The sequence below is a fragment of the Euprymna scolopes genome, chromosome 45 (genome assembly GCF_053919585.1).
Source record: "Euprymna scolopes isolate OS-2025 chromosome 45, ASM5391958v1, whole genome shotgun sequence".
Lineage (NCBI taxonomy): Eukaryota > Metazoa > Mollusca > Cephalopoda > Sepiida > Sepiolidae > Euprymna > Euprymna scolopes.
The window spans coordinates 62,515,848-62,542,271 of NC_136526.1; the positions used below are offsets into that span (position 1 = coordinate 62,515,848).

The following is a 26,424-nucleotide window of genomic DNA, read 5'->3' on the forward strand; positions in this document are numbered from 1 at the left end:
AGAATTTTCCTTGTATTTAGCTCTAGCTGTGACCTTTAATGTTTGTCGAAAAATCTTCATGATGTACACATCTTAGATAAAAAAAAAAAAATATTGAACACCAAAAATCATGGGAATTGATTAAATTTTATAAAGAAAATTATTTTTAAGCGAATTCAGGACTTTCCAATGCTCCCCCCCATGTTAAGAATAGCTTTCTAAGATGTCGATTTGGAGTGATCTGTGTTCCTTCAGAATATTTTCAGGAGTTGGTTCCAAGATCATCTATATATATAAAAGCAAAAATGTGTGTATGTATGTATGTATGTTCGCTTTTTGTGTATGTCTACAAAAGGCTTTTTTTGGTCGTGATTCTCAGTTGGCTCGCTCCTTCTTAAAACTTTTTATATGCTGTCTAAATAATAATATCTACGACTAAGGAACTTGGATCGCGGCTATCTTTAATTTACCCGACTTTTACAAGCTATTTTCGAGATATTTTTGGATCGCCGCGTAGCAGGGAAAACAGAAACTGGCTTCCAGTGCAAAACTAGGTCAAACATCAGGCGACTTAACGTTCTTGCACCTGCTAATTTCGGTTTATAAACGTCAACTTAACACGCTTATCAATTCATCTATTCCCATGGTCGAGATGGTTAGGTTGCAGGGTTTTTTTCCATTTCCTTTCCACCTCTGTGTCAAAGGTTCGGTGTTCAAGCCTACTTTCTACTAAAACCTTTTTTTCTTTTACACCTTCAAACACCCGGCCGACATATTTTTTTTTTAAACAGGGTTGTTTTGATCTACCCCCCCCCAACACACACACACACACACCTCCAAACACCTGGGCAACGCCGGGTACCCCTAGCTAGTCTATAATATAAATCTCACCTGTCGGTTTAAATGCATGTATGTATGTTTGTATGTCTTGCAAAAACTTTCAACAGAGGCGATGGATGCTAACAAGATTGGTATCATTTTGAAGCTTTACATCTTGGATGACAAATATCGAAAAATGGCCAAAAACATTAATTCCTTCACCCTAAACTCAGCCGTTTTGTACAAGGTGGGGTCCCTTTTTTCACCGACATTTTAGCAAGTCATCGTCACCATTGGATTGACTTGAGTTAATTTTATCGCTTTTGACTTTTCTTTGCATCATGGAGATATCGGCTAGGACATCAGATTTTCCTTCACTTTTTTTCCCATCATCACGTGACGGATTCAAGCCTGCCTGCCCACTACCATTTTTAGTCACGTGCAAGCGACTCTATAAGTCACTCCATCGGTCTGTCTGTCTGTCGGTAACACTTTTGTGTTTGGCCTTTTTGGTTAAGATCAAAGGTCTGTTGTTAATAGATGCTGTTCTTATGTTCTTAGCTTTTTAAGCATTTCTTTGCCTTTTGGCCGCCAAGTACCACATGCTGTACTTATGTTTGTAACTTTGTGATATAAAGTGGGGGATCACTTTTCTGTATTAATTTAATGTAAAATGATCACCCACTTTACAACCAGTCAGTTATTGTTTTAAGCATTCAAGTCATTCTTAAGGTCATTCAATTCATCCTTAAGTTCATTAAAGTCATTCTAAGCCATTTACTTTTTATTTAAGTCATTTCAGCCCATTTTTCGGTCATTTTAGTTTATCTTTAAGAATTTCATGTCAATCTTACATTCACACATTCATTCATTACACGAGAGCACGCGACTAATGGCTATCGGCTTTGTTTTTTTTAACACCTCTTTCCACATTCATGAGTTCGAGCCTTCCCGCCTACTACCACATTTTTTTTTTTTGCTCAGCACACACCTTCAAACACCCAGGCAACGCCAGGCTAGTTGTATCATAAAATTTGATTTTTTTAAAGAAGAAAACTATTTTATCAATTTTTTGGTTTTTGATATTTTCTTTTGATCATTGTTATGTACATCATACAGACTTTTCTTTAGTTTTGCTTTTTCATGGGGAAGGATTCTTGACAATCACCGATCAGGCCTGCTAATATTGGCTCAATAAAATCTGGTAACGAGTTTCGGTGATAGATAAAAATTAAAATGTTGGTACACCCACGAAAAGCAGAAAATGATATATTTACATTGCATTTTTTTACTTATATATACTATCATGGGTACCTGCCGTTGCTCGGTTGGAGAGAGGTGGTATACTAAGGCTGTTGAGCAACCACCCCCCTAAAAATAAATAAATGAATTATTTCACTGGAAATACTAGTGAGTACCCATGCAAGCGCAAAAAAAAAGAAATCAATCACAGTAGCCAGGCTCGAACCTGTATGCAATAGAGGAAAATGAGGTGAAAAACAAACGCGTGAGCTGTCTTGCCCATGTGACTTGTGATGTCACGGGCATTCAAAATAACGTGTTTTAAATGTACATTGAGATCACGAGGCGGGAATGACTTTGCTAAATTGTCACAAAATTGATCCCCTTCTGATAAAACACGGCCCAGTTGATGGTCAAAGAATAAATCGTTTTGGACAATTTTTGGATATTTGTCATCTGAGAGATTGATCTTTATAACAATACCAATTTTGTCATGGTTCAACGCATCTGTCAAAAGTTTTTGTGAGACACACAGATATTTTGCATTTTGTATATTAGAAAGCTCATTCTGTGCCAAACCAACAAATTTGCTACACTTATAGATCTTCACAAAAAGAATTGAATGCCACCTGTTATACATCTCAAAGTCAAAGGGTTTCTGAGATATGACCTTGAGCTTTTTTTTAATGTGATTTTTTATGAAGTGACTAACTTTAAAGGACGATATCTCTGTTGTTTATGGGCCTATAAAGTTCATTCATATATCATTCTAAAGTAGTTGGATAGATCTACCATTTTATTTGGGGATATTTTTACAAGATCAAATAAAATGGTTGACTTACCAACAAAATAATATTCACCGAGTTTATCAGGTTTCTACATCATGCGCCTTGTCTTGTTTGCATGGCTTCCATGGACTGATTTGTAAGCCTTAGTTTTCTCTTGCTATAAAAATATGTGACATCATTCGCTATCATTCAGGTCTGTTTTGTCTACTGCGTTTGACCTCTGCATCTGGCTAAATTTTATGTCAACCATCAGAGAATGATTTGGTTTTCAAATTAAGGTCATCCTGACATGCACTAAATGTGACTCTTGTCAAAATTCACCCCAGCTGACTTAATCCTCATTGATGTAAAAGTCAGAAACATCTTTATTCAATTCTTTTATTCTATTATTTTTTTCATTCATTTTTGTAACCAATATTTATAAACGTAACTTTTTATCATACATAGTAAGAATTTTTAATATAGATGTATTCCATTGTTTTAGAGAAAGCAATCTTATTATATAAAGACAGTTTGTTTTTGTTTTAATTTTTTTTATTTTAATTTTGCTTGGGATGGAGCATTCTACCAGATGCCAGACTTTCACCTACTATTTCAATCATTCCAACTGAGAGATCTTTTTAAGATTCTAACCATTCCATTGAGCACAATTGTATACAGCTATAGGTTAAAGACTCTTATCAACTTGTCGACAGCTCAAATAGTAATAATTAAGCTGGACTGCTAAATGTTTTAGTTTCAATTCTAGGTGATGGCACCCAAATCATTTCTTTTTAACTTTTAAATCATTTCTACATATTGGGTACAATATAATAATCAATAAATAATTAGCTTTATAATAATAATAAATTCAAAATTTGTATAAATTGAAATAGATTTAAGCATATTTTATAACTGGGTAATGCTGGGTAGCTTACTACTAAATTTATATTATGTCATATACATTTATAATTGGTATTAACAAATATTGTATATATGCAATAATTTAATCTGTTTTATTGTAATTATGAATACAGCTAAAGTGATTTTTATTAAAAATGATAATGCTTAAAAATATTTTGATTATTTAATTTTCAAGGTACATAAATCTTCTGGTATCAAATAGCACTGATGTTGTGGAGAACAGATGCTACACTTTGATCCTTTTTTATGGCTAGGCATTTTAAATGAATGTCAAAAACATTTATAAATAGTGTGCATCAATGTATAGTTTTTAAAAACATTTATATAAAAGAAATAAGTTGTACTTTAAATTTATTCATACTCATAATATTGTGCAGCCTGCATTTGCACTTTACATAATAAGGAAATACAATTTATTTTTAATCTATATAGTCAATTTCACTGTTATAGAAGGAAATCTGCAGGTTATGTAAATGCTTCTGTATTCTAGTTTATTAGAAAGACTACAGAATATTTTACTTTAAGATTTATCCTTCACAAGCTGAAGAAAGATCAATTGTTTATACTTAAGTCTCATTCGTACGTCCAAGGATGGAGTACTGCTGTCACATCTGGAAAGGAGCTGCTAAAAACAACCTATCCTGCCTTGACAGAGTGTGTATGTGTATTTTTTTGTGCATGTCTTTGAACCTTTTATATGCTACCTAGATTATAATATCTACGATTTACGAAAGGTGGTGGCATGTATCTTTTATTTGGGCGACTTTTCCACACTATTTTCGCAGTATTTCTTAGTCTCCACGTGTTTATTTGGCTTTTCCATATATAAGCGAAGCTGAACCCGTAGCAAAATGCATCTCCCTGGCACTCATGCTCGGGACGTTCAGAAAGCAACAAGGTTTGATCAATGCAGCCAAAACCAGTCATTGCTATTCATTTTGATACTCCTCTCTTTATGGGGAGGTTTTTGATACTCCTCTATCTATGGGAGGTTTCCCCAACATGTTGGGGAAAATGCAGACACTGGCTTGCAGCCAAAATTAAGTTTTGTTATATTGCGTGATGTTTGACCTCATTAAATTCACGCACCTGTCACTTAAGTTTTTAATCGTTAAATTAAAACGCTTTTCATTCCTCTCCTTTTCTGGCCAAGCGGGTAAGATCAGTCTTTTTTTCCCTTTCTTTTTCACCTTCACGTCAAGGCTTCGGGTTCGAGCCTACCTTCCTACCAAAACTTTATTTTTTCTTTTACTCCTCCAAAACACCCGGGCACCCCCGCTAGTCTATAATATAAAAGACAAAATGTGTGTGTCTTCATACGTCTCGCAAAAACTTTTCTCATCGGATCGGGTCGATACTGGTACCATTTGAAAGAGCAATGTCTCGCTCAAATAATATGTAAGAATTAGAAGCTCAATTATTGTGTATAAAAATAAACGTTTATAACAAGGAAGTGGTGAAAAAAATCGTTCCTTTTTAAATGACTTCGACACTTAATGCATATTTTATTTCATTCAAATTAAAACGTTTCTATATGAACTCTGATCCTTCATGTTATTCTCGCGTTGTCTACGCACAGTTCAAACATTTAAAAATACAACCGCTAGATACAACACGCGGCTCTTTCCAGACTTCTTTCTCCAAATTAACAACATGGCAAGGAAGAAAAAAAAGAAACAAAGAACACACTGAAGATCGAGTATACCTCTGAAATATATTTGTGATAAATTTCAAACAAATAAAATATTTTGCTTTTATATTTGTTTATTTTACTAATATTACATGATTTGGCTTTCAAGCGCACTTGATGCTTATTTTATTTTAAAAAAAAAGACATTATTTCGTTGACAGCATCCTGGGGCAGTGGGTAATGAGGTCGGGTCACAAGCTTTTAGTTTTAACATTTGAGCCCGCGTAACTGGTCTATTTTTTTTCAGAGTTTTTTTTAAATTGTAACATTTAAACAGGATTAAAAGCTTACATTATGTGATTTTTTTCCTTTTTAAACAAAAACTGAATTATTTTCAAGTTCATTTAAACTGGTTTTCACATACTTTTTGTGTTTATTTTTGTTTTTTTACACCTCTCTCCACCCGGGCTGCATCTAACCCCCGCTAGTCTATAAATATAAAAGCGAAATTGTGTGTATGTATGTATGTTCGCTTTTTGTGTATGTCTGTAAAAGGCTTTTTTCCAAGAAGCAGTCGGTCGGCTCATAACTTCTTAAAACTTTTTATATCACATATAAATCATAATATTTATAAGTTAACATGGAGGTCGCCTGTCTATTTAATTTGCTCGACTCTGAAAAGATAAATATTCAACATTTTTCACTCGCCACATGTGGATTAGGCTTTTTCATATAGTAAAAGCGACACTAATTCTGGCGGTATTTTTCCGGTCGCGATTGCCAGAAATATCCAAAAACAATCAGCTTTGATCAATGTGCAAAGTTTCCTTATATCAGACAATTGCTCTTCAATTTGGACCGTCCCCTTGTTATGGAGAGCTGGTTTCCTCACCCCCAACATCTTGGGAAAATAAAAATAAAAAAAGCATTCCTGCAGTAAATAAAATACAACCTGCAGTCAAAGTTGACCTCATTAACTCATTAAAACGTGCACCTTCCAATTCTAAATAATTAAATAAATTCAAACATGTTTCCGTTAGTATTTCGTGGTGGCCCAGTGGTTAACGTCGCACTTTTTTTTTTCGCACTTCAATTTCCAACTTCGACTCAAGGGTTCGTGTTTGATCCTTCATACTTACCTACCAAAATTTTTTTTAAATTTTAACCCCACCCCCCTGACACAAACACCAAGAGTTTCGATTTACCCAAAACCACACACACCTCCAAACACCCGGGCAATGCCGGGTACCCCCCGCTAGTCTATTATATAAAAGGGAAAATGTGTGTTAGTTTGTGTGTGGGTGTCTCTGTGTGTTTGTATGTCTACCTAAAAAATTTTGACAGCTGCATCGGACCATGGCAAAATTGGTATCGTTAGAAAGTTCTTGGACAAAAAATATGTAAAAATTGGCTAAAATGATTAATTCTGTGCTCGTCAACTCGGCTGTTTTTTGCAAGGAAAGGTCCTTTTTCGCATCAACACTTTTGCAAATCATGCTTAGCAATTTCAATGTGTGTTTAAAAATGTATTTGAACCCATCATGATGTCATAACATGACACCTAGCATGTTAACTTGCTTCATGTTCTTTTCCTCTTTCGCGTTACAGGTTTGAGCCTACCTACTGCAGCTAATTTTTTTTTTTTTTGCAATCGCTGCCATTTTGATTTAAACAAAAGTTAATTTATTTTTTTAGGGGTTGCTAAATATCCTTAGCATACCATTTCTCTCTGTTTGGGTAACGCTGGATAGCCATGCTCGTCTATTATATAAAGGACAGTCATCTGTGTGTTTGTTTGTCTGCTAAAAACTTTTGTCATCCACATCGAACCAGCATGAATGTGATAGCGTTACAAAGAGCGATCTAACAGACATAATATCGAAAAATTAGAAAAAATTGTTAATTATTCCATGTAGAAATTTTATTTTGTTTGAAGGGGGTAAGGTAAAAATCTTGGTTTTGACACTGTTAATCGCATATGCGCAAATGGTCAATTCATTGCTTCATTTTCAAAAGCTAAATTTGCAATATTATAACACCTGAGGCATCTTAGTCCAATCGATAGTGTTTGCTTATGCACTTAATTTTTGCAAGTTCGCGTTCAACACGTGGCATAATTTTCCTTTTAGTAACCTTTTCTCTCTTTTAAAATTCTTAACTTTCTTATGCGTGCCTACCATACAGCATTTTTTCTTCTCATAACATGATAAAATAGCACCCAAGCCCTTTTTTTTAATTGACTCTATTAAAATGTTTAACCATATTTTACAACCAGACAATGCCAGGCGCCCCCCTTCCTCCTGCTAGATATTTTATAAAATTTAAGTTATTTTGATTCTTTAAATGGTAATGGTTTATTATTTATGTCTTTTTTTAAATTTTTTTGTAGTTTAGGGTGTTGTCTTTCAGTAAAAACAATAATGCAAGAAAATATTGGATTTAAAATTCTTTGATTTTAGACCACATTCCATGGAATGAACCCCAGGTAAAAATGTATGCCATTTCATTATTTTCCATGAAATTCCAACTCGCCATCAAGAATGTCGATTGATCCTTTTGTTTTGATTGAATTATTTCAGGCTTCACCCAGATCCTGAATTTGCATGCATGCAATATATTAATGTTTTCCCGGTGTTGTCCATCAACTATCCAACAGTTTTTCTATCTTTTTTTTATTTCAAGATCTCTGATGATGAGGATGATACTCATCCGAATATTGACACAGCCAGTTTGTTTCGTTGGCGGCACCAAGCTCGAGTTGAGAAAATGGAAAAAGCTGCAAAAGATAAGAAACAGTTTGAAGAAGAACGCTTAAAGTATGTATTTTCTTATTTATACACATGATGAAATTTGTATTTTTTTATACTATTCCCTCCCCCCCCTAACAATTTAAAATCATACAATTAGCATTTCCATAGTTGCATGTAATAATATAAATAAAGTATACATCGGTGAAACTTAGTATCCCCTCAAAAAAGAATCTATAAGTACAATAGAACAATCAAACTTGCCAACTCTAAGAATTACACAGCAAATTCAATGTGCATGATATTAGACTGAGATGTTTTACTGTAACCAGCCTCATATCTCTATCTCTACTATTATATAAAAAGAACTTTGTGTGTGTACATGTGAGTGTGCATGTGTTTATTCCCTATAGATTCAAAAACACTTGAATACAACCTAGATGTCTTCAAGTCCAACATAAACAAATTCCTGATGAATCGCCCCCTTAAGTAAGATACTTTATCAAATCTCCAATACTGATGATAACTGCGATACTACCCCATTGATTACTGTACATGCAAGTGGTGACTACTCTGTAAAAAAAGAAAACAAAAAAAACCTGATAGATTGACAAATAAGAGATAATTGACTTTTCTGCTTGCCAGCTATATAGATGTCTTCAAGTCCAACATAAACAAATTCCTGATGAATCACCCCCAGCTATATAACTCCAGTATAAAACTACCTTAGTTTAACTGATTCTTTTGATACTTGTTTTCTTTCTTCAGGATTGAACGTGAGAAGAAAAACGTAGAAAAAAAACTTAAAGAAGCAGATAAGGTAAGTATCACAATAAAAGTTGTCTAATAAAAATGATTTTATAATTTCTATTTTCGAATTAGTAATTAATGAAATGAATATACAGTTTATATATAATTGAGCCCTATAAGATTGCAATACGTTTTTACGATGATTGAAATCTTATTTTAATTTCAATCATTCCATTTGTTATTTTGATTTTTATGCTTTCAAAAAATCTTATTTTTAAATCTTTAATATAAAAAAAACTTTATAATTCCATAAACATATTTCTTATGAAATTTCAAATAAAATAAAAACTTATTTTAAATTTTGTTATTACAAGTGAAAAAAAAATAATTGTGTTATTTTTATCTTTTTATCATTTTGTGAATTTTTATTGTATACTTTTCAATAATGTACTTATATTTTATTTCAATAAATCGCTTCACAATAGAAATATTGAAAAACAATAAAAGTGAAAGAACTAATTTTCCTTGTCACAATTTCCGGTAGCAGCCATGCTGGAAGTTAGGAAGTATGTTAGCTGACTATTACCAAAAAAGATATTGCTATTATTTATTTTAAAAGAAAAATTGATGCCTCCATTTAGTCTTGAAAGACAAAGGATACCCCCTGTAGGAGCAGCTGCACATGTAATTGTGAGGCAAGGGTTGCGCAATCCCTCACCCCATTTCTCCTGAATCGGCACTGTTTGAGTCCAGTGGCAAAAAGAAGTCCAGGATGACTGGAAACAATGCCGAGATAAGCGGAGAGCACGTACAGCACTTGGAAGTCTCAAGTGGTCACCCATTTAGTACTGACCAGGTACAACATTGCTTAACTTCAGTGAGCCAAGAACCAGTGTGTCAATGTGATTATGCCGTATGTAATACTACCAAAAAAAAAAAAAACAGTAAAATGCTTTCTGGGAATTCAGGATAAAGTTTTGTTTTTTTTTATTTTGACTGTCGAGGTACACATTGTCACCAACATCCACTTCCATACCTGGCCTATGTAAATGGTTGGGAGCCTTGGAGCATTCATTATAAACATGGTTGATCCAACTTAATATATGATTGATATATCATGAAATGTCAAAAATTGAAAACCTAATTGAAAAATGAGGAAAACAAAAATTTGCAAAACACAATGGTCATGCTCTATAATAATAGATGATGTATTGTACAAATATTGATAAAATCCACAAAACACTTCAATATATGTGTGATACTAGCATTTCAGCCCGGCGTTGCCCGGGTGTTTGGAGGCGTATGTTGAGCAAAAAAAAAAAAAAAAACGGTCAATTTTTTTTAACTTTGATCCCTATTATGACCTCTTAACATTTATTGTTTTGGGCTCAAATCAAGTTATCAAATTAGATCCATGTCCAAGGAACCTATATCTAAAACTGTCAGAGGAGGTTAGTAGAGTTCTCAAAGGTCAAATCGTTGAACTTTGACTCCTTAACAGCCAAATTTCTGGCTGAAAACCGGTTACAAAGATTTTCCCAAATCTCAGTACCCTGTATATCAAATTTCAAGTCTATAGACTTAAAATTGACGGAGTTATTGCGTAGGGAAATGTACACACAGACATGTTCATTTTATGTATATATAGATTTGTTGAGAGAAAATCTAAATCACACAATATTACAAAGCTTTAACACTATATCAAATTATATGAATATTTAATTTCCAAAATATATGCAATATATCTGTTCATAGTTTAATTATGATCATTAATGACGCTTATTTTAATAATCATAGAAAATGTTTGATAAAAACTATTTTTATCTTTTACAAAAAGACTATCACTCGCACGTTAATATCTGGTCCTGGATTTGACGTTAAACTATATCCAGTGGTGAGGCCCCAGCTTGCGGGCTTTGGGGAGTGTGGAGCTACCCTTTAACTGCCATTGCTCCCAGGTCCACTCTGACCCGGAGTGGTAGTATCTGTTAGGGTCCCAACTATGGGTTAAATAGAAACCGACTTGAAAACAACAAATATATTCTATTAAAAAATTTTTCTTCAAAATCTTTGGATTTGGCATTAAATAATCTGAAAAGGGTTGATATGCTGTAAAACAAAAACAACCAAACAATACACATGTTAATATCAACACAAATTTTTATTGTTAAGTTATGTCAATATTAAGTAAAGTTTATTATAAAAATGTTATATTTTTTTCTCTTGTTTATAAAATATTCTCTGTTTAACGAATGGTTCTCAGGTGCCGACTGAAGAAATGGAAGAATTGAAATTGAAGAAGCATGAACTGGAAGATCAGGAAAAGAAATTCCGTGAAAAGGAAGAAATGTTAAAGAGAGAAGAAGAGGTATGTCTTGGTGTCTTCTAGCATGGTGTGGTGTGGTGTGCATGCCGAATTATGTCGATAAGGAGGCCAGCCATCGAAGCTTTTACCAATACATTTTCTGTTAATCTCCTGTCACTAACGCTACAAAATATATGTGAACCTTCGTACATAATGGGAGGGGAGGTAAATTTGGATTTTGACTGTTTCTCCTTTCTCTTTTTTGTCATTCTCATATATATATATATATATATATATATATATATATCAGTGGCGACTAGCCTATTATTGCTACTCATACCCCCCCTGCCCTCTGTCAACTTCAATTCTCAACCCATGGTCCATGGACCCAAAGTAAGTCATCTTAGTTGCTATTGCGTGACTCTCCATTGTAAAGCACAGATTGACTAACGTACCTTGCTAGTATCAGTCCATGATTGTTCTGATTTAGACGTGAAAAGCAAGCAAGGCCAACAATAGAGTTTTCCTCAGATTTACTCACACATAACACCAGTCAATGTCATTAAACCATTTGGATTGGAACGAACAAGTTCTAACCTTATTCACCAATAAAGGAGTTGGGCGCCTAACTTTGATAATTTCTCACTTCTCGGCTACATTTCTCTGGCCAAACGATCTATTTTTCAGGTCTAACACAATATCCATTTCCATTATATCTAATTTTATATCCAGATCATTAACAGCAAATGCAGTACAACTTTTTTTTTTGATGTTTTAGAGAATAATCTACTTACCCGTGAAACACAGGAAAATTAGCCCAAGTGATGTTATACGCAAAATACAGGGAACTCCCAAAATGTAAATTCTATCTGATGAATCTAGAAGCATGATATCTTGACCAGTTGAAGTTATCTGTGGAAACACTTAGAACATTGAAAATCTTAATTTTATCTAAAAAAACTTATCCCTACCAAAAAGAACAAAGAAACAGGTGAATTAGAGGTTAAGTGAAAACTTGCCTGATAAATGCATGCCCATTGACTATTGAATGGGATAAATGGATTTAAAAACCAGATATTAAAAGCATAAAAGCATGTTGCGTAACAAAAATTGATGAACAAAAACGACGACCCATTACTGGAAGCTCAAAGTAGAAAACAGTATAACAGTATAACTCCAAGCATTGCAGGTGTTAAAACAAGGTCACCTATTAGTTCAACACATTTACAAAGAAAAGAGTGAGTTAACCGTCTTAAAGACGGAGCAAAGGAGGAGGAAGTGAAAATCAGCTGAACATTTGTCTGAGCAAAGCCCTGCCATTGGTTAATGGAAATGTTAACTTATAGATATAAATAACAATGAATCTAATTGCTTATTTATATAAATTACACATAATATGTATGTATGTGTGTGTGTATATATATATATATATATATATATATATATATATATATAGTCTTGGAAGTTTTTTAACCTTTAAAACTATATAAAAACGTTTAATTTTAACTAGGGACCTCATCAGGCAACAACCCTTATTTTCGAAAACGTTAGTAAATACTAGTAGACCGAAACATGCTCATGACTGTGTAGCAACAAACTACTGCGTATGTAAAGACAAATGTTATTTTTAAAATATAATTATTTACACACACAAATACATATTTTGCTGGAAAATAATTTTCTAAGTCTAATTTTCTCTATTGCAGCGCCAACCTTGGAATGTGGATACATTGTGTAAAGAGAAGGAGTCTAAAACAGTAAGTGTGACGCATGCAGTATATATAGCCCCATTTTTAACTCTAACCTTAACCTTGACCCCATTACTTTTTATAGATAAACGCTTCTGTAAAAGTTTAATCTATTAAATATGAATCATCTGTTTGATGCAATATGAAAAGATACATTTGACTCATTAGTACTTCTTTCCGGATGAAAGCCAATTAAGAAGTTTTCCACATCTGAATACTCTATATACCAAATTTCAAATCTGTAGACTAAAAATATTTTGAAGTTGAGTTGTCCTCACACACACACACACACACACACACCACTCACACACACTACACTCACACACCACACTCACACACATACACTCACACACACACACACTACACTCACACACACCTCACACACACCACACTCACACACATACACTCACACACCACACTCACACACATTCTCACTTTTGTAGATATATAGACTATTACTATTTAGTTTTATTTTATTCTATATTATTATTATTATTTTAATATTTATTTCATGCTATTTTATTTTTATTTTATTACTTGAAGATTTACCCAGTTTGAAACATAATGTTAAGTTCTGTAAATAAAAATAAAAGAAAAAGAAATTGAGACATGACCTTGCGAGTATTATGTTTTTTTAGGCAGTTCACTTATATTATGTTAATTGGAATTCAATATTGAGATGAGTATTATTTATATTTATTTATTGCGGACTATTATTCTCATCTTTATTAGTTGTTGTTTCATGACGTTTCGGCCAACTATTCCTTTGGTCTTCATCAGGTGGTAATCGCGACGGATAGGAACTTTGAATCTCCTAACTGCATTCTCAGCAATCACTGCTATCTGTAGTTGTTGTCGTCTCACCATGTTTTTTGGCCAAGTAAGTCTCTGGCAGGCTTTGGATAGGACTGAAACTGCTATCTTCAGACAATGCTCATCTGGAACCATAGAGATACAACGTCTCTATCAACTGCGCCACGGGCCTCAAAGGGCAATCAAGTTTGAATTTTTTTTTTATCTTATAAATCCACGTTTATTTATTATCTGATCTTCCATGGTCGGGTCCGTACCAAATATATATTATATATTATTTTAATTGGAATTCATTATTGAGATTAGTATTATTTATATTAATTTAATATTGCAGACTATTATTCTCATCTTTATTGGTTGTTGTTTCACAACGTTTCGGCCAATTATTCCTCTGGCCTTCGTCTCAATAATGAATTCCAATTAAAATAATATATATACCATTCGGTATGGACCCGACCATGGAAGATCAGATAAATAAACATGAATTTATAAGATAAAAAAAAAATCCAACCTTGATCGCCTTTCATGGCCCATGGCACAGTTGATAGAGATGTTTAATCTCTACGGTTCCTGATGAGCATTGTCTGATGATAGCGGTTTAAGTCCTACCCAAAGCCAGCCAGAGGCTTACTTGGCCAAAAAACGTGGTGAGATGACAACAACTACGGATGGCAGTGATTGCTGAGAATGCAGTTCCTATCCATCACGGTTACCACCTGACGAAGTCCAGAGGAATAGTTGGCCGAAACGTCGTGAAACAGAGGATAATAGTCCGCAATAAATAAATAGTTCACTTCTTGTAAGTAAAAAAAAAAGTACTTAAGCTGAGATCAAAACCAAAAAACAATGAGTCAAGTATGATAACCATTAGGCCAGCTTGACAGCAGCTTTACAATATGTTTCCAAACCTGCTTAATCTTAACATAATGTAAACGATTCGCACATGACATTAGTATTACAAAATTATAAAAGTTAGCAAACAGAAAAATTTTATGAATCCCACGTATCAATTTCTCAATTTTGACCCCTTCACAGGCCCTTTTCCAGATGAAAACTGATTTAAAAGTTTTCCACATGTCTGAATACGCTATATAGCAAATTTAATGTTTGTAGATCAAAAATTCATTAAGTATATAGGTTGAGAAGTGTCCTCACACAGACACACACTTTTATAGATATTATACTCTATTCTATTTGTTTCTTAAAAGTTTTAAAATCAGGCTAATCTATTGTTATCGCTATTAGTATTATAAAATGTTATTACTACTATTGTCCAGGGAAGCAGAATGATGAACTGATTCTGGAACCTCACCTTGTCTCTTTGTGGTCTGAAAATCCAACTCACTAAAATTAACTCAGTTTATTCAAACCAGAAACCTTGACATGTCAGATCTGATCCCTGTTTGCATACCTTCCAGTGCAACTCAACGGTCACCCAGTTTGATACATATAACAATATTACCCTTTGACCATTTCTGCACCTGCAATGCTCACTTATTGTTTCGCATGATTCAACTCTGTTATTTACTTTGCTAGATATCTTGACAATTAGACAGATAGCTAAACCAATAACTGAATGACTGCTTTCTACCCAGCATTCTAACCCTAACCCAGGATTGCCTGGCGTTTATCCAACAGTATTACAAAATAGTATTACTACTATTACCCAGCTCGGGATAATGAAGCAGGATGAACTGATTCTGGGACCTCACCTTTACGGGGTACAACCACTGGAAACACAAATAGCTTGCACTCATAATGGAAGCAGCTTTGAATTGCCTCTGGAAAATCTCTACAAAGGGAGATAACTCTTTGTATTTTATATTTATCTCTCTTTTTGTTAGTTAAGCAACAATTTTTGGTGTACTGTTATTTTTAAACGTGACACATAAGTACATAATAAAATATTTGTTTAATTTTTTTCACTTTCTTTTTAATATTGAGATAAAACTGAATAAACACCCCTTTTTATTTTTATTTTAGTTAATCAACAGAAAGAAAACAGTACCAGAAGAGGAATTATCCGAGGAAGACAAAGGAGCTCGGCAGGTAAAATTTCATCTTTTTTTTTCTCATGTTTTAAAATGTTTTAATAATATATTTGTGTTGTATACGTGGGGACTATATATTATGTATACATGTGTTTAAACTCCTGCATCATCTAGTGGTATAAAATCTTCTAATGAATGTGTGTATACAGTGTATATACGTTAAATAGTGAATATACATGTGCTCATCTATCTAGTTTTTTCTGGCATTCGTTGAATTGATGCATGTATAACACTTACGAAAGTGTTGCTATATTAACAGATACAGTATAACAACGGGCAGGTAACATTTACAACAGAAAGCGACAAATAACAGTCCTCTCAGGTTGTAACATTGGGCCAATCGGAGAAACATATCTGTTCCGTCTTTGATCTCGTTTGATGGATCCTTGAAAAACCTGCAAAGAAGATTCATCCCAATGAATCAGCAAATCTCAAGTTGTCTTTTCAGCAACTTTATTTACCAATGTTTCCCCATTAGAAGTTGCAACACTAGTCCTAGACTAACAACATCGTGATCCCCTCTACTGGGAGCCATTACCGTCTTTGGACCATTTTACTCCCTCTCTTGACTCCTACTGTCTATTCTCTCTCCTGATTCTTAACACAAAATTTAATACAGGTTCTTTTCTACCTAAAGTCAACGTCAGTTTAAGTGACCTCTACGTAAGACTACATCAGACTCTAAAGATCGACCTATTTTTAAATTATTGTTTGTGTTCTAACATTCTTTTTTATTAAAACATTTTAATGTAAATAATTTTATCTGTAAATATTTATTTCACTATGATAACATTCTAATTTTATAAATATTATAACAATCATAATGATCGTCGACTAGCACATCTTTCAGCATTGCCCCACCAATATCTAACATTTGCTGGAAGTATTGGAATCTCTTAGTTAATTTTGTAGCATAGTACACTCATTTACACACGGGACCCACACGTTGTAGAAGTCTACGTCGCAAAGAATAACTCAAGCTCACTTTTTTGTTTTGTAACAACATTTATTTCCTCAATCTCCTGCTGGTCTTGGATATGACCTTAAACTATATCCGATGGTGAAGCCCCAGCTTGCGGGCTCTGGGGAGTGTGGAGGCACCCTTTAATTGCCATTGCTTCCAGGTCCACTCTGACCCGGAGTGGTAGTACCTGTTAGGGTGTCCCAACTATGGGTTAAATAGAAACTGACTTGCAAAAAACAAATATATTCTATTAAAAAAACTTCCTTCAAAATCACCGGATTTGGCAGTAAATAACCTGAAAAGGGTTGATATGCCGTAAAACAAAAACAACCAACCAACCAATCTCCTGCCATGCGTGACTTCTCATTACAGTTATGATGTAATCCACATCTCTAACATGATCATCTTCTCTAATTTTAATAGTCTTAGTCGTTACAGTGATGGCATTTCACATTTTGTATGCATTTGTATACATGCATCCGTGCTGTTACAATTTAATTAACCTGAAATAAGCAATACTTAAATATGTATGCAAATTATGTACAATGACTACTTAGTACAAATATTTTTAATGGCGTCCTTCCATCTAGATAGACAATGGAGAATCATATCTGAAGGTTGTCATGTTGAGTGGTGGCAGCAGCTGCTGCTGTGACTAAGCAGACTGAAGCGGAAGCGACAGATTCTATTGCACTTTCCGCAGGGATACCCTCCATCAGGCTCTGCTGATGCTGCCCTCTTGCGCCTGCCTCTCCTCCCACTGTTCAATTCTTCTCTCCTTGCGCAGCTGGACACACTTCTTGACTTTGGCCTTCCAAGAGTCATCATCCGCAGTTAATTTTGTAGTGTAGTACACTCACTTACACACGGGACCCACACGTTGTAGAAGTCTATGTTGCAAACAATAACTCAAGCTCACTTTCTCGTGTTGTAACAACAACAACATTTATTTTCTCATTCTCCTGCCCCGTGTGACTTTTCGTTACAGTTGTGACGTAACCCACATCTCTAACATGATCATCTTCTCTAATTTTAACAGTCTTAGTCGAGGATAAGGGTTAGTGGGTATACATTAGTCAATGTGGTTATAGCGTAGTAAACATAAGTAGCGGAATTTTTGTAAGTTGGATTATTTAGGGGCACAGTTCATCAAAAACTTGTTTGCATTGGACTTGAAAACAATCAGATTGTAGTCAACTGGAAAGTAGGCCAACGGAAGAGAGTTCCATAGGCGTGCAGTTTTTTTTTAAATTATATTTTCACCCCAAACAAGGCACATTGCCACTTTGATGTAGGGGGCTACTATCAGGGATATAAGCTACAGGGGTACTATGTGGGGAGTTGGGCAGCAAGATGTCGGTTCACGTTATGCTTGAACTTCTGCATGTCAGTACAATTGGGGAAGCAGGAACCCAAAAGGGAATTCTAAAGTCTAGAGGTTCTGGGGAAGAAACTACTGGAGTAGAAGGCTCTCTTACATCTAGGGATCTCAACTGTGAAGGGGTGGGATTTTGCTGCTTGTCAGGTTTCTAAGGAAGCTTTGTTCATGGAATCTGCATTTAGGTTTAGGCACAGATAAAGACTGTGAGAAACTATTGATTGTGGTTTTGGTTAGACGAGTGTTTTTCGTGAAAGTTTGGTGGGAGGAATATGGATTGAAACTCAGGCGAGCACCTGCCATGAAAATAACGATAAAGCAGAGACAGGCTAGCTACGTCTCTTCTGTGTGAAAGAGGTTGTTGCAGGGAAGACAAAGCTGGTTTTGAACTTTGTCAACGCAGGATAGGAAAGACCGAGCAGCTTCCGCCCATATATGACAACGGTAAACCATTTTAGGACGTATCTGGGTCTCATACAAGTAGAGGATTACATCAGGAATTAGATATTTTCTGTTTCTTTTAAAACTGTTTCTCTTTTTCTTATCCCCTCTCTCTGTTCTACCTCCACATTCTCTTCTTTCTAGTGCCCTTCCCTTTCCCTGTAAAATAGCGATAGTTGACACACGCTTAAACTCAAACTTTTTATATAAGAGATGACTTATGTCTGTAAATATTTAAATTAAAAAAAAACAAACTATTTTTCAGAAGGAATTCAATAAAAAATACCGAAACGAACTCCGACATTTTTTAATGTTAAACTCAAACTTTTTATATAAGAGATGACTTATGTCTGTAAATATTTAAATTAAAAAAAAAAAAAACTGTTTTTCAGGAGGAATTCAATAAAAAATACCGAAACGAACTCCGACATTTTGGAATGTTAAAAAAAACTGAAGACAGCAAAGATTTCCTTCAAGAACATTCACATCTTGTCTGCGAAGAAACAGCCAACTATTTGGTCATGTGGTGTATTGATCTCGAACTGGAAGGGGTAAGTTTAACCATTTTGTTCTGTCCAGAATTTTCCTATTTTAAAAAAAATATAAATGTTAATTTGTATGATGTATGCAACCAAAACAAAAATATATTCCAAATTTTTTTTATTTTACTTCAGTCGAAGTTCTCAGAAATCAAGGGGCCCACAACCTGGGGCTAACAATTGAAATCTATAGGAGATACATAGATATTCGAATGTTCCATTTAACTTCTTCATCTCTCAAACACTGAGTTAGTAAAGAAATTGAGAACAATTTTCCTCTCCCCAATTAACCATTTTCATACGTTGTAGTATATATTTAATTTTGGTCTCTTGGTCTTACTGGATTCCAGGACAAGAATTTATCTAGTCTGGTGGAGTATCCAGCTTCGTGCTATTACTTGAGGTAATATCACTTGGAGAAGGTGCACCATTCCTCGTAAAAGCTAATCTGGGTTAGCCATAGTGAGGAGATCTTATTTGGGCAGTAAATACTATGTGATTTTGAATATTTGGTCAGGGTTTACTTCTATGGAAAAAGTGTCCTCATGCCAGGTTGTTCTGACAAACCCCCTGTACAGAGAGACCTTAGACACTCGAGGACAGTGTCTAGTAGGCATTCAAGTTCTTCGGTCACAATATGAGGAAGTAGTTTCATCCCTAGAAAAGCGACATCGACGTTGTTCAGGTGATTGGCGTAACCAGTGAGTCTGCCGGATCATGAACGTCCAGTGATGAGTTTGTAATGTGCATTTTTCAGTTTAGGCATATTAGTTGGAGTAACTTTGTAGCTGGTGAGGTTGTGAGGTCCAGGAGTTTACAGTGCTTCATGAGCATCTTTGTGAGTTGTTTGTCAGATAGAGTTGATATGCCATAAGCTGTTGCTGGAAAGGGTTGATATGCCGTAACAAGTTAAGCTTGACTTTCTTTAAACGTCGATATGAAGTTAAAGACTCGGGTGTTGTTGAGATGATGTGTTGACGATACAACGCGAGTCGCATGTGTGTGTGCATACATAGCAATTTCTAATTCCCTTTCATGTGCATTTTTTTTTTTTTTTTTTTACACATTGATCATCACTTATCAAGGCCCAGAAGCCACTCACGGATAAGGGTTATTGCAAGTACATTACGTTAGTGTGGAGATTTAATGAAGTGTCTACTTAAGGGGGTGGTTCATTAGGAATTTGTTAACGTTGCACTTGAAGACATCCAAGTTGTAGTCAGGTGGGAAGCAGGCAGACGGAACAGAGTTCCACAGGCGTGCAGTTCTAAGAAAGAAGCTTTCTTCATGGAATCCATGTTTTGATTTAGGCACAGATAAAGAGTGGGGGAAATTTTTCACAGTGGATTCAGCTAGACAGGTGTTTTTCGTGAAAGATTGGTGAGGGGGGGACCAGAGATTGGAGTTCAGACGAGCACATGCCATGCAAGGAGATTAAAAAATTGCTTCCTTTTTTTGAAGTCAAGTAGTGGCTTGTTGTCACTTGCTCCTTCCATTTTATGCCAAAGCTGGAGTTAAAACAGCGTGAGAATCGCTCTTTAAGTTATTTTTTTTTTTTCGGGGGGCTTTTTGCTACATGTTTCTCCATTGTGAAATTGAACAGCTGAATATTTTTTTTTTAAAATTGCACACATGGCAGAAAAAATATTTAAATAGCAAAGAATTTGTTAAAAAAATACTTTTCGATTTCATGATTATCTTTTTTGTGTGTGTGTGTGTGTGTGCGCGCATACATGGCGAAGAAAAAAATGTGTGTGTGTCTACCAGTGTGATTGAGGTTGATTACATTTTTTTATTTTTAACTACACACATGTATCGGTTCATTGACTAGTCGTTGACATGTGTATTTAAAATCTAACAGATTTTAAAGGGCATGCGTGTACATAAATATATTTAATTAAAAAAAAATACTTGATGGATATTGTATATTAATTGTTGGTGTGGTTCTAATGAGTTCAACTACTTGAACTCTTAAAATAGAGATAATGGGTGTATTCATAAATAGTGTATTTTACCATCTGAAGAGTAGCTATTTTGGAATATTTTTAAGTGATATAATATTTACAATTGTCTGAATGGTTATGAAACAATTGTAATGCATTAGAAAATACACAATATGATGTTCTCATTCTATATTTTGGTGTCTTGATTTTTGCGAAAATATATATATATATATATGTGTATATATATATATATATATATATATATGTATATATATATGACAACCGCTGAATAGCGAAACCCAGGATAAACACCCGCTTAGCTAAAACCACTGTCAGTAATTTCCCCCACTCTTTATCTGTGCCTAAATCAAAACGTAGATTCCATGAACAAAGCCTCTTTCTGAAAAGTGCACGCCTGTGGAATTCTCTTCCGTTTTCCTGTTTCCCACCTGACTACAACTTGGATGTCTTCAAGTCCAACATAAACAAATTCCTGATTAATCGCCCCCTTAAGTAAGACACTTTATCAAATCTCCAATACCAACTATTACTACGATATCCTATTGATTATTGTAAACACAATAACCCTTATCCCCAAGTGGCTTCCGGGCCTTGATAAGTGGTGATCCCCCATGTAAAAAAAAAAAATATGATGTTCATCCATCGCTTGTGAAGATGACCATAATCTTGCAAGTGTTAGCTTGTTAGACCGATTCAAGCTCTGAAGTATTTCCTGTATGTTGGACACCTGTGGCATAATTCTGTAGCAAAGGTGCTGACTGCTCTGTCTTTTTTAATATCACATTTTCTCTTGCATTTTTCATTTCATGCAGATTCAACAATTGTAGCCTCTTTGTGAGTTGCGGCATTTCCCATGAGTTAAAAATTGAATTATTTGAGGGAGAATGTCAGATTGCACTTGAACCATTTCTGCTATCTTCATGCAGGTCTTTTTCCTTTGGACAGTTCATTGTTTTGGGATACTTTTTTTTTTTTTTTCTTTTACAAGGTGGTCACCACTTATCAAGGCCCAGAAGCCACTCAGGGATAAGGGTTATTGTAAGTACAGTCTGTTAGTGTGGAAATTTATTCTTTTAAAGCGATTACGTGTGAATATCCTAAAAAACTTGGCGGAATGAAAAAAATATAATAAAGTTATTCTAAACCTTGGAGTTGGGAATCAGTTTCACGTTTAAAATTAATGTAAAATGATCCCAGATAGATCCCGGACAGAATATTTGATTTAAACTGAGGCGTGAAGGACAAGCAAAAATGCTTTTTCAAATTGAAGCGTGACGGACAAGCAAGAATGTTATTTACAACTGAAGTGTGACAGACAAAAAAATACTATTTCCAACTGAGGTGTGACAGACAAGTAAACATACTAGTTCAAATAGAGGTGTGACGGACATGCAAAAAGGCTATTTCAAACAGAGGTGTGATGATTAAGCAAAAATTCTATTTACAACTGAAGTGAGACGGATAAGCAAAAATGCTATTTCATACTGAGATGTGACGGACATAGAAAAATGCTATTTACAACTGAGGCGTGACGGACAAGCTAACATGCTATTTCAAACTGAGGCGTAACGGACAAGCAAGAATACTATTCCAAACTGATGCGTGATGGACAGATGTAAAGTCTATTTCAAACTGAGGTGTGACAAACAACCAAAAATGCTATTTAAAACTGAGGCGTGACAGACATTCGAAAATGCTATTTCAAATAGAGATGTGACAGACATGCAAGAATGCTATTTCAAACTAAGGTGTGACGGACAAGCAAGAATGCTATTTCAAACTGAGGCACGGAAGAAAGATGTGAAATCTATTTCAAACTGAGGCGTGACTGACAAGCAAACATGCTATTTCAAACTGAGATGTGACGGACAAGAAAAAATGATATTTCGAATTAAGGTGTGACAGATGAGCAAAAATTCTATTTATAACTGACGTGAGACGGACAAACAGACATTCTATTTCAAACTGAGATGTGACGGACAAGAAAAAATGATATTTCAAACTGAGGCGTGACGGACAAGAAAAAATTCTATTTCCAACTGAAGTGAGACGGACAGGAAAACATGCTATTTCAAACTGAGGCGTGACGGACAAGCAAAAATGATGTTTCAAACTGAGGCATGACAGACAAACATGCTACTTAAAACCGAGGCATCTTCCACATACAAAAATGCTATTTCAAACGGAAGTGTCACAGATAGACGAAATTTTAAACTTAGGCATGACAGACAAAAATGCTATCAGACCTGACACTGCTGTAATATGATATGGTGTGTACTGATGAAAGGTTTGACCGGGCTAAAACATTAGTGTTTGGTATCTTGTCTTGTCCCTTAATTTTCAACAATCTACAGAGGCAGGTCATATGGAAATAGTTCAGTTTCTTGGCATGTCTGGCATATACAGTCCAAGTTTCACAAACATACATAAAGACGGTAAGAATCACAGCTTGGTATACTTGAAGTTTGGTCTGCAGCCGAATTTTTCTATGCTCCCACACATTCCCAATGAGGCATTCAAAGGCAGTACTAGCCTTGGCTATCCTGCAATGGGCTTAGTCATTTATGTGTATTGTCCTTCAGAGAATACTGCCCTTTTCTCTATTAAATCTTTATTATGTGTAATTGATATGAACGATTTAATCTTTTGTATTTTTTCTTTCTAGAAAGAAACACTGATGGAACATGTTGCTCACCAAACTATTGTGATGCAGTTCATTTTGGAGCTTTCGAAACATATGAGCAAAGATCCACGTGATTGTGTTAATGCCTTTTTTATTAGGTGATTATGTTTCTATTTTTTGTTTTTATTAGGTTATAATATTTATATTTCTTGTTTTTATTAAGTTATAATATTTCTATTTCTTGTTTTTATTAGGTTATAATATTTCTATTTCTTGTTTTTATTAGGTTATGATATTTCTATTTCTTGTTTTTATTAGGTTATGATATTTCTATTTCTTGTTTTTAATAGGTTATGATATTTCTATTTCTTGTTTTTATTAGGTTATAATATTTCTATTTCTTGTTTTTATTAGGTTATAATATTTCTATTTCTTGTTTTTATTAGGTTATAATATTTCTATTTCTTGTTTTTATTAGGTTATAATATTTCTATTTCTTGTTTTTATTAGGTTATGATATTTCTATTTCTTGTTTTTATTAGGTTATGATATTTCTATTTCTTGTTTTTATTAGGTTATAATATTTCTATTTCTTGTTTTTATTAGGTTATGATATTTCTATTTTTTGTTTTTATTAGGTTATGATATTTCTATTTCTTGTTTTTATTAGGTTATAATATTTCTATTTCTTGTTTTTATTAGGTTATATTTCTATTTCTTGTTTTTATTAGGTTATAATATTTCTATTTCTTGTTTTTATTAGGTTATAATATTTCTATTTCTTGTTTTTATTAGGTTATATTTCTATTTCTTGTTTTTATTAGGTTATAATATTTCTATTTCTTGTTTTTATTAGGTTATATTTCTATTTCTTGTTTTTATTAGGTTATATTTCTATTTCTTGTTTTTATTAGGTTATAATATTTCTATTTCTTGTTTTTATTAGGTTATAATATTTCTATTTCTTGTTTTTATTAGGTTATAATATTTCTATTTCTTGTTTTTATTAGGTTATAATATTTCTATTTCTTGTTTTTATTAGGTTATAATATTTCTATTTCTTGTTTTTATTAGGTTATAATATTTCTATTTCTTGTTTTTATTAGGTTATAATATTTCTATTTCTTGTTTTTATTAGGTTATGATATTTCTATTTCTTGTTTTTATTAGGTTATAATATTTCTATTTCTTGTTTTTATTAGGTTATAATATTTCTATTTCTTGTTTTTATTAGGTTATGATATTTCTATTTCTTGTTTTTATTAGGTTATAATATTTCTATTTTTTGTTTTTATTAGGTTATGATATTTCTATTTCTTGTTTTTATTAGGTTATAATATTTCTATTTCTTGTTTTTATTAGGTTATAATATTTCTATTTCTTGTTTTTATTAGGTTATAATATTTCTATTTCTTGTTTTTATTAGGTTATGATATTTCTATTTCTTGTTTTTATTAGGTTATAATATTTCTATTTTTTGTTTTTATTAGGTTATGATATTTCTATTTCTTGTTTTTATTAGGTTATAATATTTCTATTTCTTGTTTTTATTAGGTTATAATATTTCTATTTCTTGTTTTTATTAGGTTATAATATTTCTATTTCTTGTTTTTATTAGGTTATAATATTTCTATTTCTTGTTTTTATTAGGTTATAATATTTCTATTTCTTGTTTTTATTAGGTTATAATATTTCTATTTCTTGTTTTTATTAGGTTATGATATTTCTATTTCTTGTTTTTATTAGGTTATAATATTTCTATTTCTTGTTTTTATTAGGTTATAATATTTCTATTTCTTGTTTTTATTAGGTTATGATATTTCTATTTCTTGTTTTTATTAGGTTATAATATTTCTATTTCTTGTTTTTATTAGGTTATGATATTTCTATGTCTTGTTTTTATTAGGTTATGATATTTCTATTTCTTGTTTTTATTAGGTTATAATATTTCTATTTCTTGTTTTTATTAGGTTATGATATTTCTATTTCTTGTTTTTATTAGGTTATAATATTTATATTTCTTGTTTTTATTAGGTTATGATATTTCTATTTCTTGTTTTTATTAGGTTATAATATTTCTATTTCTTGTTTTTATTAGGTTATGATATTTCTATTTCTTGTTTTTATTAGGTTATAATATTTCTATTTCTTGTTTTTATTAGGTTATGATATTTCTATTTCTTGTTTTTATTAGGTTATAATATTTCTATTTCTTGTTTTTATTAGGTTATGATATTTCTATTTCTTGTTTTTATTAGGTTATGATATTTCTATTTCTTGTTTTTATTAGGTTATGATATTTCTATTTCTTGTTTTTATTAGGTTATGATATTTCTATTTCTTGTTTTTATTAGGTTATAATATTTCTATTTCTTGTTTTTATTAGGTTATAATATTTCTATTTCTTGTTTTTATTAGGTTATGATATTTCTATTTCTTGTTTTTATTAGGTTATAATATTTCTATTTCTTGTTTTTATTAGGTTATAATATTTCTATTTCTTGTTTTTATTAGGTTATGATATTTCTATTTCTTGTTTTTATTAGGTTATGATATTTCTATTTCTTGTTTTTATTAGGTTATAATATTTCTATTTCTTGTTTTTATTAGGTTATGATATTTCTATTTCTTGTTTTTATTAGGTTATGATATTTCTATTTCTTGTTTTTATTAGGTTATAATATTTCTATTTCTTGTTTTTATTAGGTTATGATATTTCTATTTCTTGTTGGGTTATATT

The 26,424-nt window shown here is 33.0% G+C and overlaps 1 protein-coding gene across 2 annotated transcripts in view; it reads left to right on the forward strand.

The window, feature by feature from the left end:
• LOC145269832 (hsp90 co-chaperone Cdc37-like) overlaps positions 1 to 26,424 on the forward strand; it is an 85,446-nt gene that overhangs the window by 50,011 nt on the left and 9,011 nt on the right. For both annotated transcript variants that reach the window (XM_080125547.1, XM_080125546.1), the window contains exons 2-8: positions 8,044 to 8,177; positions 8,877 to 8,928; positions 11,122 to 11,226; positions 12,870 to 12,920; positions 15,708 to 15,773; positions 18,951 to 19,109; positions 23,727 to 23,842. In XM_080125547.1, coding sequence (XP_079981673.1) covers positions 8,044 to 8,177; positions 8,877 to 8,928; positions 11,122 to 11,226; positions 12,870 to 12,920; positions 15,708 to 15,773; positions 18,951 to 19,109; positions 23,727 to 23,842 — 683 coding nt within the window. The remainder of the gene's footprint in view (positions 1 to 8,043; positions 8,178 to 8,876; positions 8,929 to 11,121; positions 11,227 to 12,869; positions 12,921 to 15,707; positions 15,774 to 18,950; positions 19,110 to 23,726; positions 23,843 to 26,424) is intronic.